Source organism: Manis javanica, chromosome 17, assembly GCF_040802235.1.
Source record: "Manis javanica isolate MJ-LG chromosome 17, MJ_LKY, whole genome shotgun sequence".
Classification (NCBI taxonomy): Eukaryota; Metazoa; Chordata; class Mammalia; order Pholidota; family Manidae; genus Manis; species Manis javanica.
Genome location: NC_133172.1, coordinates 47,915,030 through 47,932,984, shown reverse-complemented (window position 1 = coordinate 47,932,984; position 17,955 = coordinate 47,915,030). Strand labels below are relative to the sequence as shown.

At 50.0% G+C, this 17,955-nt stretch overlaps 1 protein-coding gene across 3 annotated transcripts; it reads right to left on the bottom strand.

Annotated features, from left to right (window-relative positions):
* Nucleotides 1-1,211: 1,211 nt before the first annotated feature.
* On the bottom strand, nt 1,212-16,012 carry NUTF2 (nuclear transport factor 2). Of its 3 annotated transcripts, XM_037025376.2 has the most exons (6): nt 15,861-15,961; nt 8,879-9,047; nt 5,534-5,661; nt 3,624-3,695; nt 3,442-3,540; nt 1,212-1,727 (listed from the first exon to the last, which is right to left on the bottom strand). In XM_037025376.2, the coding sequence occupies exons 3-6, from the start codon at nt 5,630-5,632 to the stop codon at nt 1,614-1,616; spliced, it is 384 nt and encodes a 127-aa protein (XP_036881271.1). In that variant the 5' UTR covers nt 5,633-5,661; nt 8,879-9,047; nt 15,861-15,961; the 3' UTR covers nt 1,212-1,613. The 3 variants fall into 3 exon arrangements, with proteins under 3 accessions (XP_036881271.1, XP_017499798.1, XP_017499800.1); XM_017644309.3 differs by lacking the exon at nt 8,879-9,047 and having other exon boundaries at nt 15,861-16,012; XM_017644311.3 differs by lacking the exons at nt 8,879-9,047; nt 15,861-15,961 and adding an exon at nt 15,390-15,810.
* Between the last annotated feature and the right edge of the window lie 1,943 nt (nt 16,013-17,955).

The window sequence follows — 17,955 nt, the reverse complement described above, 5'->3', positions numbered from 1 at the left end:
TGGAAGAAGCTGTATTGCAGATTTTATACAGGGTGGTTTAAGAGGCAGCAGGTATCTACCTCTTTCCCCATCCCCCAACCCCCAAATACACAGCAACCCAGAAATCAGTCCCACTGAAATCTCCTGAGTATACTGTCCTCAAACAGCACATCATACAGCCCTGTGCCCAGCGTAGCCAGGCAACCTGTGTGGAAGTCCTTGGCCTCCATCCATTGTACAGGAGTAAAAGGGAAGGGAGGAGTGCAGGTCAGACATAGCTGTGGTCCCCTCACCAATCCTAAAACCCTAATGGACCACCAGCCCCAGTCCTGGGCTTGGCTCTGGCCTGCAGCTGCTACCTTGCCACCATGTTTATACCACCAGAAGTCTCAGGCTAGATCTGCACTGGGCAAAGCCTCTAATCCCCCAAACTAAGAAACTGCTCCAGCAGCGAAGACTTCCTGGGAATTGAAGACAGTGTGAATGTGTGTGTTGATAAGGGAATAGGAGGTCTACAAATGCTTTGTAAAGGTCTGAGGCGTGAGAAATCCTAGAGCACAACTCCCTCAAACTCAAGTTCAGATTGCCTTCTTTCACAGCTCTAAATCTATATTCCAACTGAGCCTGGCTCTGGGCATTGGAGGTTGGCTGTTCTGGCCACTTCACTTTGGGCAATGGTATCTGCAGTAGATGGTACAGGATTGGAGCTGCCCTCTGTTTGGCCTGGGGTTTGTGGGGGCACCCTGGATGTGATCCTGACCATTTTGGGGATAGAACAGGTGCCTCTCCTTCAAACCTCTCTGCTCATACTTGGTCTTGCTGGGCCCTCAGTCCAAAGGGCCTGATGCTGATGGACCTTTTTGCCAAGACCTGTCTGTCTTCAACAGGAATTCTGGACCATCTCTCCTGTTATTAGAACCATGACTCTATGCATTGTAGAGGTCACGGAAGATGTCAGAACTGACTACAGAGGCTTCAATGCAAGGGAAACTTCAGGTGAGACCTGAGTCAGTTCTGTCTGCTGCTCACTTTCCTAAGACCAGGAGGGCTGGGAGGGGAACACTATGCCCCACAGGGTTTCTGAGAGGCTAGCTGGGAGTGCTGCTTCACAAGTTTTCTCCTTGCAACAGGTATTGCTGAGCTGGAGTAGAGGTGGGAGCATGAGACACGAGAGAGCCAATGGGGAAGGGTAGTTATCAATGCCCAGCCATCTATTAAACTAATTAAAACAATTTAAACTGTTAAGAAAATTTTTGTGGTTTTATTGTATCATGAGGCATTGAAACATCTGAACAAATCAATATTTGGGTGGTGAGGCAGCTGCTTTCTCCTTCACTTCTTTGGGTTACTAGAGCAACTTGTCAGTAGATTAAAAAAAAAAAAAAAGACAACCTTTTGCATTACTTAAGTCTTTCCAAGGCATGCGCTGGTACAACACAAACTTCTCCTGCCAGATGCAGCTAGTCTAGTATCCAAACATCATGCACAACACCTCGGTAGCAGCAGCGCACTGCGCCCACTCCCACCGTGGCCCTGCTTGTTTGTGTATGATATTTGGAGCATCTGGAGGAGTGTGAATAGTACTGGGAAGAGGAGGGAGGAGGAAACAGCATGAGTGCCTGGCTAGGAGGAGGTCAGCCAAAGTTGTGCAGGGCAAGCCTGAACATGTCATTGGTGCAAACCCAAGCATCGTTGATGTTCTTTAATAGGAACATCTGGTGGAACCCCATGATGGGGTCTTCATCAGCCTGTGAGGAGAGAGAAAATGACTCAGTTAGAGGGCCAAGGAAAAGCAAAGTAGTTCAGTGGTAAGCAAATAAGAGAAAGCATGCTGACTCTGGGATCAGACCCTACTGTCTTGGACCTGAACCCCAGTAGCCACAGGGTATTTGTGAATGTGAACTGATATGTGTGAAACACTGCACTGAGCTCACACTGCTGTGTGCATTTATATTGCAGAACAATACACCAATTAGCTCCAACAGAGCAAAGAACAAACCTGCCTCTGAGCCCATGTCTCTGGGTACAAGGCATCAATTTGAGAGTTCTGTAGTGCTCACCACGTAACTTACAGTATCTAAAAATTCAACAATCTTAGTGTCTGATTACACTAGTTAGTTTAATCAGGAGAAGCTAACATTGACTGTGTCAAAGTACATGAGAGAAGGCTCAACACTGACTGTGTTCACACTGTGATCAGAGTTCACACTGTGATCACAGCTCTATAGGGCAAAAGCAAAGCACTGCCGTCAGGTGTTCTGTTTCCTGTATAACATAACATTTGCAATGAAAAAAGAAAGGCAAGAGGCTCCAGCCAAACAGCAGAACAGGATGAGGTCTAGCTGAGGTAGAGCCCAGCTAACCAGCACTGTCTTTGCATTACTAGTTTTTCTGGGAATTATTGTCAGCAAGGAGGCAAATCAGACTTTCAGGGACTCCAAACTGAAAAGAAACAGCAGAAGAACCTGAAGCCAGGTGGGAAGGGACTCTGTTTACTGACGCCAGCAAGGGGAAGTGGGCACTGAGCCCCCTGGAGAGACCTCCTCACTCCCAAGGGCCTATTTGAGGGCCTTGGATAGGCAGGAAAAACTGACAGGAAAATCCAGGCCAGGAAGGCAGGTCCCCCTGGGTCTACTGCAAAGGCCTCCCTCCAGCCTCAGATTGGCTCAGGAATCCCCACCCAACCTAGGGAGAAAAAAGGCATGTGGGCCTGTTATTTCTGAATCCCTGCCATGACATAGGCCCAGGAAGCTGGGACCTGGACAAGGAACAGCTATTTTGTCTTGCTTTGGGAAGGAGAAGAGGCTTTCTGGAAACCAAGAAACTGGCTTCAGTCTGCCAGAGGACAACAGGTTGGAGTTCTTGGGAGAGTTCTAGGTGGGCTATGGAGCTGCAGGAAGGTTCTGAAGATAAGTCTTGAGAAGGGAAAGGGAAAATGCAAAGAGAAGCAGGAGTTCCAGGAATCTGCTTTGCTCAGCAGGTAGAGGAGCCAGAAGCCAACTTGAAGAGTTGGCAGCACAGATTCCAGTAGGGGACTGCTACTCAACACCCAGCTGGCCCATCCAGCGTCAGCTGCCAGCAGAAGGTCCACCTACACCTCAGGGCAGTTCAAAGGCCCAGGGCTTGGCACCACAGCCCCTATACCTCTTGTCCTGTTTCCAAAAAAGCTCTCCAGTAGAACTTTCTGCAATAACTGCAATGTTCTATGTTGAAGCTGTCCAGTAAGCAGCCACAAGTGACTATGAGCACTTGAAACATGGCTAGTACAACTGATGAACTACATTTTAATTAGTGTAATTAAAAAAATCACCACTTGTGGCTGTTGGCTACTTTACTGAATTATGAAGCTGTAGACGGTCATATTGTCTGAGTATCCCTTGATAAGCAGGTCACATCACAGGGAAGGCAGGGGCCCAGGGTTCTCTGCCTACCCTGCTCACTCCTCCCTAGCAGCACTATTACCTTGAGTTGGCCCACAACCATGCTGATGATGCAGCTATCTGGTGTGGGCTGATGGTCCTGTGCCGTGATGCTGTGCTGGATTTTCTGGAATGGAAGGCTCTGTAAGAGAAAGAGTGGGCAGTGGGCTGTGGCCAGTGCGGCGGGGAAGGAGCTGCCTGCAGTCAGCCCTCACCCTTACTTACAGACAACTTCTCCACAATGGCAGCTTTCCCTTGGAATTGTTGTCCTTCCCACGTAAGGCATGATGCATCGATCTGAAAACCAGGAAACCTAGGGTCAGGGCCTCAGAGGAGTTATCTCTAGGTCCTGAAAAGATCCTGGAAAAAGGTCTTAGTTGGGGAAATGAGTCAGAGTGTCAGTTTCCCAGTCTATAACCCTATTAACAACTTCTTTGATTATACCCAATCTTCCCAGAGCCCAGGCTCTGAAAGACTAGCAAAACACAAACTGGTAAGTTCATTTCCTAGATTTTATTCATGAAGTTATGTGCATGAGCCCCATACTGGCCATACGTGGCCAGGGCTCAGCCAAAAACCATCCTGCTGTTTGGTCAATCAACACCCATCCTAGAAAAGCCATGAGAAGTAACCTGGAAACATCTTATGTATGTTCTCCATCATCTCTAAAGCCCAGGATGAGTTCTAAGGTCATGGGGTCAGGGAGGGATGGAGGCTGACAAGGCTTCCCAAGAAGCTTGGGACCGGACCCTCCCTTCCATCAACATATAATTTCCTAGCTTCGCCCTCTCCACTCCACAGCCTTCTGGGCAGAACTCAAAAGTACCTCCGCTGCTTACCAGCTATGTATGACATTAGGCAAGTTACTTATTTTTCTGAGTCTGTTTCAAGATCTTTAAAGAGGACACGTGCTAAAGATTATGTGAAATGATATACATAAAGTGCTCTTTTAGAACCTTGCTAACTAACTCTCTTCTCCGGGTCAGACCTGGTTTAATAGATTTTAAGTAGCAATGAGGCAGAAGTACCAGGTTCCGAGAGTCGGATCAGTTCAAATTTTTAAAAAATTCTCTATCTATGATAATGACAATCAAGTTAATACCTGTGCTGGATTTGGCTTTCCACTACTAAGATCCTTTTCTATTCTTCAAAATTTCAGAACCGACACTAACTTTTTGGAAGGAGATACGGAGCTTGCCCACAGCTTGGTCAGGCTCTGAGGCTATGCCAAATGGATGACTCCTATCACTTCCATCCTGGGCAAACCTAGGCATGGTCTTGTCAATCACATTTCTCAAACTGGGTCTGGGGCAGGGATCAAATATAAGTAGTTCTTAGTGTATGTGAACATCATTAAACTAGCAGCAAGCAGTGCCTGCAAAAAGGATTTCTCAAAAACACACAGCCTCCCTGGGCTAACCCATTTGTTTTCCACGAAGCTGGACCCAAAACCTGGAGGAGTGCTCAGCTTTGCATTAATTATGCTCACAGTTGCTGCCTCCAGAGGGCACCATAAGCCTTAGCCTTTGCCTGCTGCTGCCCAATATGGAACAAAGGCACTGCCAGCACCAAAGGCTGGCAAGTGAACAACACCCTGCCCAGGACTCCGGGATCTCCACTCCTACAGAGGACAACACAAGGCAAAATGTAGACTGTAAGATAAATTCTAGCCAAAATAAGCAGGCGAAGAGAGGCAACAAAGGGCCAGGTAGTTTATTTGAACGCAAATTCCCGGGTGATGTTCTGTGGTCTGGCTATCACAGGCTGGGGAAGTCACAGTCAGCAAGGCAGGCGGTGAGTTTTTAAAGAAGGTAGGGGGAGGCAGAGCTTAGATTTACAGCGATGCGAGGATTGGCTAGATTGAAGCACATTTTTCAGGTTGGGAGGGGGCAGCAGCCGGGGACTTTGATGCGTCATCAGTGTCTGACGTGCTCCCCCCTCCCCCCAGTGCCTTCAACCTTACATAGACCAGGTAGCTGGGCCAGGCCTTAGCCCCCTGTCCCATGGACAGGAGCTAAGATAGAAGGGTGCAGCCAAATCCAGTAAGGGCTGCCACAACTTGTGAAATGGACACACTGGCCCAGCATCTGAGTATCCCCTGGGGTCCTATTACAGCCCTAGAGCTGGAGACTTACATAAATTGCGCCTAGTTGAGTTCTGTCATTATCAAATAACTGGTAGTAATGTTGAATGAAGCTGGATCCAATCTGCTCCCAAATTGGCTTGTCTCCCATTCTGGAGTGTCACCCGGTCTCCTTGAGACCTGCAAGACAAGCAAGACAGGGAGGGGAGCGTTTGTACCTTGGGAACAAGAGGAAACCAGCTGTTCTCATTTCACTGACCTCTACCTCTCCCTGGCCTCCTCGAGCAGGGTGTCCTTTGCTGAGGTCTTTTCTCCCACGAACAAGGAAAGGCCATGGGGAATGGGTAGGAGACCCCTCCCAATACAAAGCAGTACACCCAGAAGTGGACCAGACCCAGCCCTTCCTTTGAGGAGCTTTGGTCAATGCAACAGATGGGTGCCAGTTTGTGGAACGCATGGGATAGGTGCTGAGGGTGGAGCTAGGACAAAGGAAGGTCAATCCCAATGCCCAGTGGGGGGATAGGCTTTTAAGGAGGAGCTAAGCACTCTCCTTATATCTTTTTATTTAATCCTCTCAACAACCTGCAAGGCCAGAGTCACCCTGTTCTTCCCACCCTGCAGTCAGAACTACTAATGTCTCTCTGTAGCGTGCTTTCTATTGCTGCCCCCAGGCTCCCTCCCTCCTGGTCCTGGCAGGACTTATCATTCAGTCCCTCAACACTGCCCCAGGGCTTTACTGGCAGGTGGAGGAAGATCCAATGAGATTGGGGGGACGTGGCTCAAGACACCACTTGCAACAAAAATAGCAAGTGATCCCCCAACCTTAGTCTTAAGGAGGCAGTTTGACACCTTCTCTGAGGCCAGGTGACATCTCTTCAGTTTTTCATCAATGGGGGTTACCTCTACTCACTTCAGAGCTGGGGACATGAGTCAGAGGATCACAGAACAGTAACTGAGGGGTGTTGGGAGGGGATATGGAGGCTGAGGGGAAACATGTCATCTCTTCATATCACCCTTCCCAGGCTACAGACATCCCAGCCCCAAGATGAGAACCACGCTGGCTTTGCCAGGCCCCTCCTAAGCAGGGAAGCCCACATCTCACTGCAGGATCCCATGTCGGGAGACCTGTGTGTTGTTTTGTAGTTGTCTCTGACTAAAGGAGCCCAGACCCCTCTCCTGATAACAGGACTCTGAACCAAAGCTGTGAAGGGGTAGATTCCACTTGGGGCAGAAAACCATTAGTAGTGGTAGGATCTGATGGAAGTCACTGCCTTTGTGGAACCCTGATAGCCAATGGCTTTGAAGCCTCACTAAGGAAATCTGTTAAAGCCCTTTAAACTTGTTAAATGTTCATTTGCTTGAGGTCCCTCTGACCTCACCCAAGGCCAGAGGAACTAGTGAGAAGGGAAAGTATAGGAGGGCAGGGGCTTATCCCCATCCAGCCAATCTCCCAGCCTGTAACCAACACTCCAGCCAATGAGGGGTCAGGAAGCTGAGCCAGCTTTATTTTAGGTTGTCCCCTAGGAGGAGGTGGAACTAAAAATAACAGCTTAGTACTGGGATGACTAAGAAATGTCCAGGAAAGTCTAAAACAAGCAGAAGAGAAAGCTTGGACCTGGCCACACCTGCTACAAAGGAGTACAAGGTATGTCCCAGTTCATACTCGGCCAAGAAACAAATCAACAAGTGGGAAAAGCATAGGATCAACAGCTAGTCTTAGCTGCCATCTTGGTCACATTTCCAAAGGGTCAGACTGTGGCTGTATGCACACACAAACCTAGATAACCAGAGGCAGGGCACAACCCCGCATCCTGCATATCTGTACCTTCCACCCTAGTGCTCACTATGCTTGGCTCATTCACTGTGGCCTGACCCCATGGCATCTTACCCCTAGACACCCTGCCCAGCCCCCAGAAGCTCTGGGGCAGGGGGAAAGCAGGAGTGGATGAGGGCCATCTCTCACTCTCCTGACACCCACAAGGTTGGATAGCCCTCAGGGAAGATCTTGCAGAAAAAGTATACCAATCAGAAGAAACTGTATACGTAAATGTCTAGAGCATGAAAAGAGATACGGGCAGGAAACCAGGAAGCTGATGATGGAGGACAAGGGGAAATAAGGCTAGAAGCTGATCCAAAGACAAGAAAAGTGGCACCATGTGGTGGGATGATGAGGTGGAGGAAGCATGGGGGTGTTTTTTCATTTTTCAACATTGTTCTTGAAAGTGTGATTACTTGCTCATACAAAAACTACTTTTGGGCAGAAGTAGTAGTGGAGTGAAGATGATGGAGGGATAAAGGGACAAACGAGCCCTTTGGTCAGGTGGGTGGGGCAGGGCTGAGTGAACTTTCCTGAGGAACAGAACTGCTCAGGGACTCCCAGAAGGTGTGAGAATGAACCTCCAAAACTATGTGGACTGAGACCTTTGATTTAAAGATGCCAAGTGGGATCCCTGAAGCCAACACCAACCTTGTTCAAGGCCTGCTTTGACCCTGATGTGTTTATTTCCAGGTAGTGATCACAGTAGGCATGTAGTCAGATTCTACTGTCATTCCACTTTACAGGTAGGAAAACTGAGGTTCAGCTATGTAGGGAGTATTAACCCATGCTCAGTCACTACATCAGTGCTGATACTAGGTCCTCGTAGAGGCCAGTGCTTTCTTTCTAACTTTACATCCCTGAGCTCTATAAGCCACACAGCTGGCTATGTCCCTCCCCTACAATATCCTCAGCTTTAGGTTAAATGTCAAACTCCAGAAGCTCCATAGGTGGGCATCTACATCTATCCCAGCCTCCTATCCATTCTCTCCTACTTCCATCCAACTCCACAAACACACCAGAACTTGCTGAGTGCTTGCTCTTTGTGTTTTTTGCACAGGTGAGCCCCCTCACTGGGATGCTCTTCCCTCTCCATCTTCTGTCTGGTCAGTTTCCACTCTTCCCTCAAGTCACTGTTCAGGCCTCACCTATTTGGTCCTCCTTCCCAGACTCAAATGTTGACCCCAACTCCATGTACAAAACCAAATCAATACACCCAGGGTCCACTCCTCTACATAAATACTGTGGCTCTGGGCTGTGAGGGTTACAACGTGGTTCTCACAGCACCCCAATTCCCCTCCCCCCACCTCCCAGCACAGTGTGGCCAGCAGACAACAGGATTTAAAGTTTGACTCCAAATCTGCCACAAAGATTTCAACTCATGGCTGAGAGGCAGGGTGCGGAGTCCCCTCCCATCCCCATGCAACACAGAGGAGGAGTCTGGGCCAGGCTGGGAGGATATTCCCCAGATGGCAAGCAAGCCCTGAATTGTTTCTAATATATTTATGGTGGAAAGAACAGTCTGGAAAGAAACAAAATGTCAAGGCTCAGAGGTGGCCTCACACCAGATTGGCGACTGACCTTCATGATGGCTTCTCCTACAGCTCTTCCAAGAAGGCCGATGACCACGCCATCTCCTGCTTCACCCCAACAGTCCGCAGGCTGGCTGAGGCCAGGCTCCTCGAGGACCAGAAATGACCTCGATGACCTCTTGCCCACTGAGCATCAGACTTCACTGACCCTTAGGTCTCTGTGGGTGCAAAGACCCTCTAAGAATGTCTCAAATACTGTGGCCCTTTCCCAACTAATTTGCACAGAGGCAGCAATGCCCCCGCTTTGTGAATAATTTTGGGTTGTTCATACTCCCTGAGGTTCAGCCACAGACCCCAGGTTAAAACCTCCAGCCCAGAAGATCCCATTAGGCAACAGAAAAACTAGGGACGAAACTTGAAATAGCAGCGTCTGGCTGGTAACATCTCATTTTCACTAGCTAATGTTAGGTGCAGAAATGTTCTGAGGGCTTTACATGCATTTGTTCCTAACACTCTGTGAGTCAACTCCCATGTAGAGATGAGCAAAATGAAGTTTAGCAAGGTTACCTAACTTGCTCAAGGTCCTACGCCTAATAGATCCTGGCCTAGTTGGACCCGAGAAGAGGAGGAGCAGGAGAAAATGGGGAAGAGGATACCACTAACTCCAGACTGAAATACAGGAAGATGCTCACGTTTGAGGACCCACCATCACCAAGGCCCACAGGGGATGCCAGCAGATGTGCCAGGCTTGTAGTGGGAGCCCTGAAATCCACACCAACTGTGGCCATTACCCTCACAACTAGTCTGCCAACCCCCAAATAGCATTGAAGCACAGAAGCTGGGAATGACTACTCCGAGAGGTGGGAATTAGTCACCTTGGCTTCAACCTCTTAGGCCCAGAACACAGGCATGTACTGCAGGGAGAGGAGGAATACGGTGGGTGGCAACCAGAAAGGAAGACACTGAAGGGGCCCTCCTTCAGAAACTGCCCTTCTGATTTCATGTTCTCAGGGGAGCTATGTATCCTGCCCTATGGACCTCCAGTGACTTCCCTTCCCATTCTTCATTGACAGTATCTCTCAACCACTTATTCTGCCTTTAAGGACTGGGTAATGTGCCCTCCTGGCTGTTCAACCCTGTCTCCTGTCACCCCCTCCTCTGCAGCTACTCTGGGTGTTTTCATGTTTCTGGAACATGCTGAGTCTGTACTTACCCAGGGGCTTTGCAACTGTTGATTCCTCTACCTGGATCACTCTTCTCCTTAGATCTTCCTGTGTCTGGCTCCTGTCACATATGTGTCAGCTCAAATGTCACCTCCTCAGACACCTTCCCTGACCATTCAATCTAAAGTAGCTAGCCAGTGACTCATTGCACCACCCTGGATTGCTTTCTTAGTACTTATCACTGCAAAAGACTGTCACGCTTACATATTTGTTTAGGAGCTGTCTCCCTGACCTGGGTATCCCTGTTTCCATGGTGTCTAAACCAGCCCTCGGAAGCTCTTTGTTGTATATGTCCATGAACATGCAGGGGCCTGGGCTGAGAAGCCAGCCTTTTTCTCTAGAGGAGGAGTGAGTTCTGGGCAAAATCTGTTCAATTTAAGTGGCCAAATGACCCACTTCTCTACCCATACTTCTATCCAAGTTGTCAGTAAACAGTCCTTTATTGTCTACCCAGCCATCTGTCTGTCTGAAGGTGTGGCAAGTGGTGTTTGGCCCCAATCCCTTCTCTTACTCCTAAAGTTCTGGTCACCTGAGGAGCAGCAGTAGCTGAATTGCTATTACGACTAGACCCTCAAAGGCCTGGCCTCTAGCCTGCTCTACCTCTCCCTCGTGGTGTGACACATTGACCCTGTCTCCTCATCAGTAGTTGTGGGAAGGTTAGGGTAATCAACTGAGGGTTTAAAGCAGGACGCAGATGTAAGAAGCCATTGTCCTGTCCTAGGTGAACACTGGGCCAAGAGCTAGAAAGACGGTGGGTACCTCGGCCTCTTGCAGGGTCACCATACCATGGAGCAGTCTCGACCCTGGATGGGCAACTGCCTAGTTCCCTCACCCCTGCCACAACTCTGAAGAGAAATCAGACAAGGTCTGGTGTCCGGATGGCTACCAGGACAGAACTCTTTCCTGGGGCAGACCTGAGGTCTAGGTACCCCCAGCACTCTGAGGGCCTTTTCTTCCTCTTCTGCATGGAGGGAGGGCTCCAGAGCCTTCTGGCTGCCCTGGTTAGACCAGAAACTAAATCCTGAGACTTGCATTCTGGTCTCTTTACTCTGTACTTATTCAGTTCCCATGAATAAGTAGCCACTTTCCTAGGTGGCTCAGAGATCTCTGGGGCCCCAGTCCTAGACATACCCATCCACAGCCCCTGGCCATGAACTTGCTGGTCAGCTACACATGGACTTGGCTCCCTAAGTGACCACCCCTGTGGTCTGCCACCACCATGCCTAGCCAAAACTGCCATGACATTCTGAGACTGAGATGAGCAGGGGAATAAAGGAATGAACACGGAGTCCCCAGGTGGTGGCAGGAATGTCTCCTGTAAGCCAAACAGTTATATGTGTTTTCTCCTTTGAGCCTCACAGCCCTGTAAAGTTGGTATGATTATCATCATTGTGTAGATGAGGAAACTAAAAACTCCAAGAGGGTAAGAAAGAATTCAAGACTACACAAGGCCACCCCACCGGCACAGCCAGCATTAAAATGTCCATGACGCTGACCTGGACTGTAACAGTTGAGAGCTGATGTCACGTGGCAGAAAGCACATAGGTGACAAAATAAGGCAATGAAGAATGGAACTCAAGCTTTTTCTTCCCTTCACAGATCAGCAAGTTCTATGCTCCTTAGGACAAAAAGCCCTTGAGTACACTCAACCCGTCAAAGCAGGTTCAGACCACAGAGACAACTAAGAACTTGACGTTGCCTGGGCCTGAAACCACGTCTGCAGGGGAACCAATGTCTCTACACACTGACATCCTTCCAGGGGGCAGCAGTTTCTGCCCTGATGAGACCCAGGGGCTCCAATGGAGTATCTGAGGTTTTAAGAAACAAACATTCCAGAATTCCCCCAGTTTACTGATGTAAACAGCCTTAGTTTCCAGGCACCTGGGACACACCCGTCTTATGAGGGGGATTTCTCCTCCAGGGTAGTCCCCTCTCCAGACTGGGGCTTAAAGAGTTGGCACACAGCAGGTACCAGGAACAAATAATAACAAGTAAGGAGTGAGAGGAGGTTCCTGGCCATTGCAGGTGAGGTGGCAGTGGGAACCCTGGAGCCAGTGAGCAGGGTCACCACTGGCCCTCTTGTGTCTCTCTTCCCTGGCCACTAAAGTATGTCCCCAGTCACAGGCAGACCTGAACAAAGGATTCTTCCAAGGAAGACACATTCCAGCTGATCGGGTGAGAAGACCCAGTGGCCAGGATGTTCACCAGAATGATGCTATCACATGGGCCTGAAAGCCACTCCAGGGATAACCCACATACTGTCACCTCCCTTAGGGAGGGAGCCAAGAATTCCTACCACATATGGTCAAAGCAAGAGAATCACAGAATCTTAAAGCTGGGGAAGGAGTAGCTAACTCAAACACAACTCCAAATACACAAACACCCTCAAATGGCCCATCAGAAAAAATTAAACTTAAACAAATAAAACAAAACCAAAAACCCATCAGGAGGTTCAGCTCAACCCCAGCTGTGGATATCCTGCCCAACTTGGAATGTCCATCCTGTGGAAAACTCTGAAAGGACTATTCCCTTTCAGCTCTGGGAGGGTGCTTCTGTGTCTCACTGTAGGAAGATGTCCTGATAGTTAACACTCCAGGAGCAGTGGGCAATTGAAACTTAAAAGGGTTTCAGTGAAAAGGGGCAGAAGCCACAAATCCAGACTCCAGGCAGGCGATGGGAAGAACACAGACCACAAAATGCTGGTGAGATTCCCAGGCACTGAGGTAGCACCCAGCAGAGACTTCCTGGAGGACACAGGAGGGGCAGGCTATAGAAGACAGCAGCTAGACTCAATAGCCATAGCAATTTGGAGTGATGACAGCCTTGCTCAAGGAACTCTGGACCTTCTTGGACCCACCATCCAGAGGTATACCTTGCTCTGTGGTTCCTGCCAGGCACATTTCCTCTGCAGTTCTCTAATTATTCAGAAGCCCCCCTCTCTATGCAGGGCCAAGAACTCTTATAGGTCCCTTCAACTTAGCCCTCAGCACATAATAGCAACATTACTCCTGTCTCCCCCACCACTGTGACCTCCTTTGTGCAGCACCAGGGTAGGATTCATTTTTCTGCCTCCAACCACAGCCCAGAGCCTGGTACACAGAAAGGGCCAACAAATGGTTACTGAATAAAACTAATCATTGGTGAGAAAGGAGTAAAAAATAATTTCAAGCAAGACACTAATACCTCAGTAAAGGAATCCTACTATTTTTTTTTATATAAAGTGCCTTCCAGTTTCCCAATTTGAGAATTCTGTCTCTCTCCTAAATCACTGATACCATCCCACCCACGAATTGCAAAGACAGCAGAATAAAGTAAGACATGGCTCAGGGAGGGCAGGAGGGCTCCATGACATTGAAGGACCTAGTTTTGAGCATGGCTGAGAGCCCATACATCCTCACACCCTGCCTCCATGCTTATGCAGCCACATCCCTACTCCTCCATGCCAGACCCCATTTCCCAAGTCAGCCCTACATAAATAGAGGGTATAGACAGATTCTGGAGAACCTCAGGGTTCTCCTCTTATTTCTGAGACACAGATGGCCTGCCAAGTTTCAGAAAGTTCAAGGACTGCTGGGCGTCAGGATGCCTAGCAATGGTTAGTTGACCACCAATAAGTTATAGGACACTTCTAGAAGGATTAGAATGAAAGGGAATGACCTGCATTTCTTCTACTCCTGAGTATCTTCCAGAAGGAGCACTATCTTTTTGACCTTGAAGAAAACCCTTGTGATCAAGCCACCCAGGGCCTTGGGTGCAAACTAATCCGTAGCCATAAGATTAGCTCACCTGTAATATGTGTCCTATAAAGAATGAATCCAGATAGTTTAGAGAGGGTCTTGAAACAACTATTTCTAGCACTAAAAGATTCCACCACATCAATCCTATGTGTATCCTACGGGTAGTCCCTCCTTGTTGTCCACCTTCCCTGGGAAACCAGTGAAGGGCTAAGAACACAGGAAGGTTAGAACTATTTATAAAATAAGGGCTAGAAGCTATGAATGAAGTTCAGAAGAGCCTTCCTGTGAGGTATTGCTGAATGAGCCTGACTTCCACGTGCCTGTGAGCTGGGATGTGGACTAGGAGGGTTGAATTCAGAGAGAAGGCAGGCCTTGGTGAGAAGATTTGGACAGATCCTTCCTGTCTTCCTTAACCAAGGAGAATGACTAGATAGGGCAGTTCAAATTTCCAGCAGGAAACTTCTAAATTGAGAGCCCAATGACCAGGAAAACATTACCTGGAGAAATACTCAAGGAAAAAAAAAAGTAGGGGTGGTAGCTTTCTGCTTCATGGGCCTGACTCAGTTTTCTTAAGGGACCTGCTTGCTGCTGAGGTCAGGCCAACAGAGAATTAGCTGCTTCTCTAGTTCCTGCAAGAACTGTGGCTCAGAAGAGACACTGGGTCAGAGAAATCAAGGCTTGATAAATCATCTCTTCCCCAAATTCCATAGGCTTCTCTGGACTAGTCCCTTAATTTATCATCAATCAGAAGCACCTTTACAAAGTCTGTCAGAAGACTATATCTAGATACTCCCCTTCTCCCAGAAGTCAAGGGATCCGTGAAGCATCACCAAAGCCCAAAAGTTTCCTGCTTGTTTACAGGTCACATTAACTGTTGTGAAGTGAGCAAGCCAGGGAAGCCTTTCTGAAGCTTTCAGCCAGTTCTGCCACCCAAACTTCAGAAAGACCCCAGTGTCTTAATCTGAGTTCCACAGCTCAAATGTGCACCCCCAGTCACCTTCCCAGTCGCTTCCAGCCCAGCCTTTTGACACTGGTTGGGCTCATGGACCTCAGGCCTGGATTTTACTTACCCCTCCATTAAATCCCACCTTTATCACCACCGTTCTTATGGAAGGAATCCTCCTCTGTGGCAGGTGGGCAGAGGACTCCGGGAGGGGCAGATGTGAGAATTAGGCTGTGCCAGATAAATCTAATAGTGTGTTAGAGGCTCATACATCCAACCTCACCTCCTTAGCTTCCTTCCTCTCTTCCTCCACTAACACGGCCGGCCAACCCTCCCACAGCTGGAGCCTGGTCAGTGATAGAGAGAAGGGTGAGGTCTGAGCCTACTACCAGCCTGAAGCCGCCTCATCGTATCAGGCCAGATCGTCAGACGCCGGCCCGGGCTGAAGTGCCATGTGGAACCTCTCCCGCCCCAGATTCCCTGATACTGCCTTCCACGCAAAGAACCTAAGCCTGAGTTCCACAGAGTGGGGGGTAGTCTTCGTGCATTCCCAGCAAGCAGACAAGTTGGGGACCGTTCACCTATATTCTAGCCTGACTATGGTCGGAAATCGGCTGAGGACCCTAAGCCCAGGCTGCGGCAGGCAGGCGCCCTTACCCAGTGCTGATTCCGGAGCGGGCCGGGTGGCGCTTGCCCATCCCCCGATCCTTCGCAGGCGTGCAGCAGGACACATGGGGCGGGGGTCGGCCCGCTAGCCTGCCTGCAGAGCTTGCAGGACTCCCGCAGGCGGGGCTAGGCCAGATGGGGCGGGGCCCGGAGAGCCCCATCCGGGTGGTCCAGACCAGAGAAAAAGGCAGGGCCCCAGCGAAGTCCGACGCACCCGCAATGGGCAACGTACAGCCCGGATATGCGCCTGGCTGTCTCTGTGTTCCCCCCGGCCGCCGCCTCAGAGGACCGGCGGGAGGCGGAGCCGCGCGCGACACATGGCCCCGGCCCCGCGCGGCTTCGGGTCGCCGGGAGAGGGGGAAGGGAGGGCCGCCCGGGGACTCGCAGCGGAGGCTCCCGGAGGCCTGGAACGCGGCTCCGGCGGCCCAGCCCCCGCCCCGGGGCGCTAGCCCCGACACTCACCCGAGGGGCTGGCACGATGGCGGCAGCGGCGGCGGCAACCCAGCGCGGTCTGCGACCGACTGTCCCTTCCCCCCTGCCTTCCTTCGCACCCCGCTGCACTCTGGGAAACGCAGTCCCCCCGCGCTCCTTTCTGGCATAGGTGCGCCAGAATAAAACTACAGTTCCCGGCACACTAGGCGCCGAGGCCCAGACACGGCCCGCAGCGCTGGGGGTGAGGCTAACTAAGCCAGGGAGGGAGGCTGCCGGGGCGAGCCCCTGAGAATTGTGGTCTAGCGGAAGCCTCTGGAACGCCCGAGGTTGACGCCACGCAAGGGTCAGGATTCAGTTGTCTTCAGGTCCCAGATGGTCCGGCTCTGCTCAGGCTGCACGGTCGTTTGGGCTTGACCCCGCCTCCGAGGGAGCCCCGACTGGTCCCAAGCGGGCCCGACCGCCTCTTTGGGCCCCCGTGCTCTTTCTGCTCGAGAACCTCACTGCACCCACCTTTGGTGCCCTGACTGCCCCCTTAAGGCTCCTACTAGCGGTGCTGTAAGGATAGCTGAGGCGAAATCCATAGCTTGTGCTGTCCCAACATTCCTTTGCCCTGGGCAGGTGCCCTTGGGTCCCAAAGCTGGTTTCGAGCAAGCAAGGCTTTTTTTGGGCGGGAGCCTCAAATGCCCTCAAGTGAGGGTTCGCTGGAGACAAGATTACTAACTACCCTTACACTTGTACAGCTGGGGGTCCCCAAAACATTCTCCTAAGTTTTTCTTGCAGCAGGTGGAGCAGCTAAGAGTTTCATTTTCATTAATGAGGAAAGAGGATTGGCCTACCCAAAAGTTTCTCCATGATTTAAGTTACCAGATTGTCAATAATAATCTCCCTCCTACCCTTAACGCCCATTTTTGTGGTTTCCTGGGCAAGGCAAAGGTTTGCAGTAAGGCCTATTGGGGAAAAGCTCTGCTAACCCAGGGAGACCACAGATAAGGGAAACAGAAGACTTCTGGAAGCTCTATGTTTTCCCTCCCGGCCAGAGATCTCTATTATTACTTCTATCCAGAAGAGTTTTGCACCTTCACCAACACCCCCACCCCAATGCACCCTTCCTGGGATGGCTGGTAAGATCAGGCCAAGCTTTTGTTATTAAATCCCAGGTCTGTACTACTTTGCCTGACTAGATGCTTCTCATTACTTAGCCAGTGCATTGCCCTGCCTGTGGTACACCTAGGACCTCCCTTGATCTGAGCTGTCCTCCTCCCGTCGTGAAGCTAAAACAGCAGACAAGTTGTGTGCATATAACCTCCAGAGTCCTAGCCAGAGCCTGACCCTCACCCTGTCCTAAGAATGCTGAGAGGTTCAAGTGAGCCAAAGCAGAATCAGTGTAAGTCCCATAACAAGAGCTAAAGGATATACTGAAGAGCCTGGCCTGAGCCTGGGAAACCCTCACTCCTAGTGAAGGAGAGTGGGAACTCCAGACAGACTGGCTCAATAGCAGTTCACAAAGGGCTTGAGTCCTAGATGGCCTGGAAGGACACTATTCTACTTCCAGCACCTCATGACTAGCCAGAACTAAAGCCGAGAAGAGACCCAGTTCCTTCCATAACCAGGCACCCCCACAGCCAATGCCCCAACCCTCCCCTCTGCCAGAGACTTGCTTGATTCTCAAGTCAGTGCCAAGGGACCTGGAGAGCAGAGACTAGAAAAACATTTTAGTCATTCTAGTTCACAGCCACAGGGAAAGCCCCCAGGCAAGTGGTTTTTTCCAAGTAACAGAGAAGGGAGTCATGTTTTATGGGGCCAAAGAAGTGTCCATTTGTGCCCCAACACTAATAGTAAACAGGACCAGCTTTAAAGGCATATGTCTCTCTCCATTGCCTTTGGCTAAATTACTTGGCCCTAATAGATGAAAATGTCAACTCACCTCTACAATATTCAGTCTAAAGGATGGAAGCAGTAAAAAAAATGAGTTGAGGTAGTCACATATCCCAACTCCTAACCTTAAAGCCCTCTATCAATCCAGCTTCTTCACAGTGACAGTGTACCAAGGCCAAAAGTATAGAGTCCTTGTGCCTGCAGGAACCATAGCTGACTCCAGCTAAGGATGAGGCTGGTTGGGAGGTCT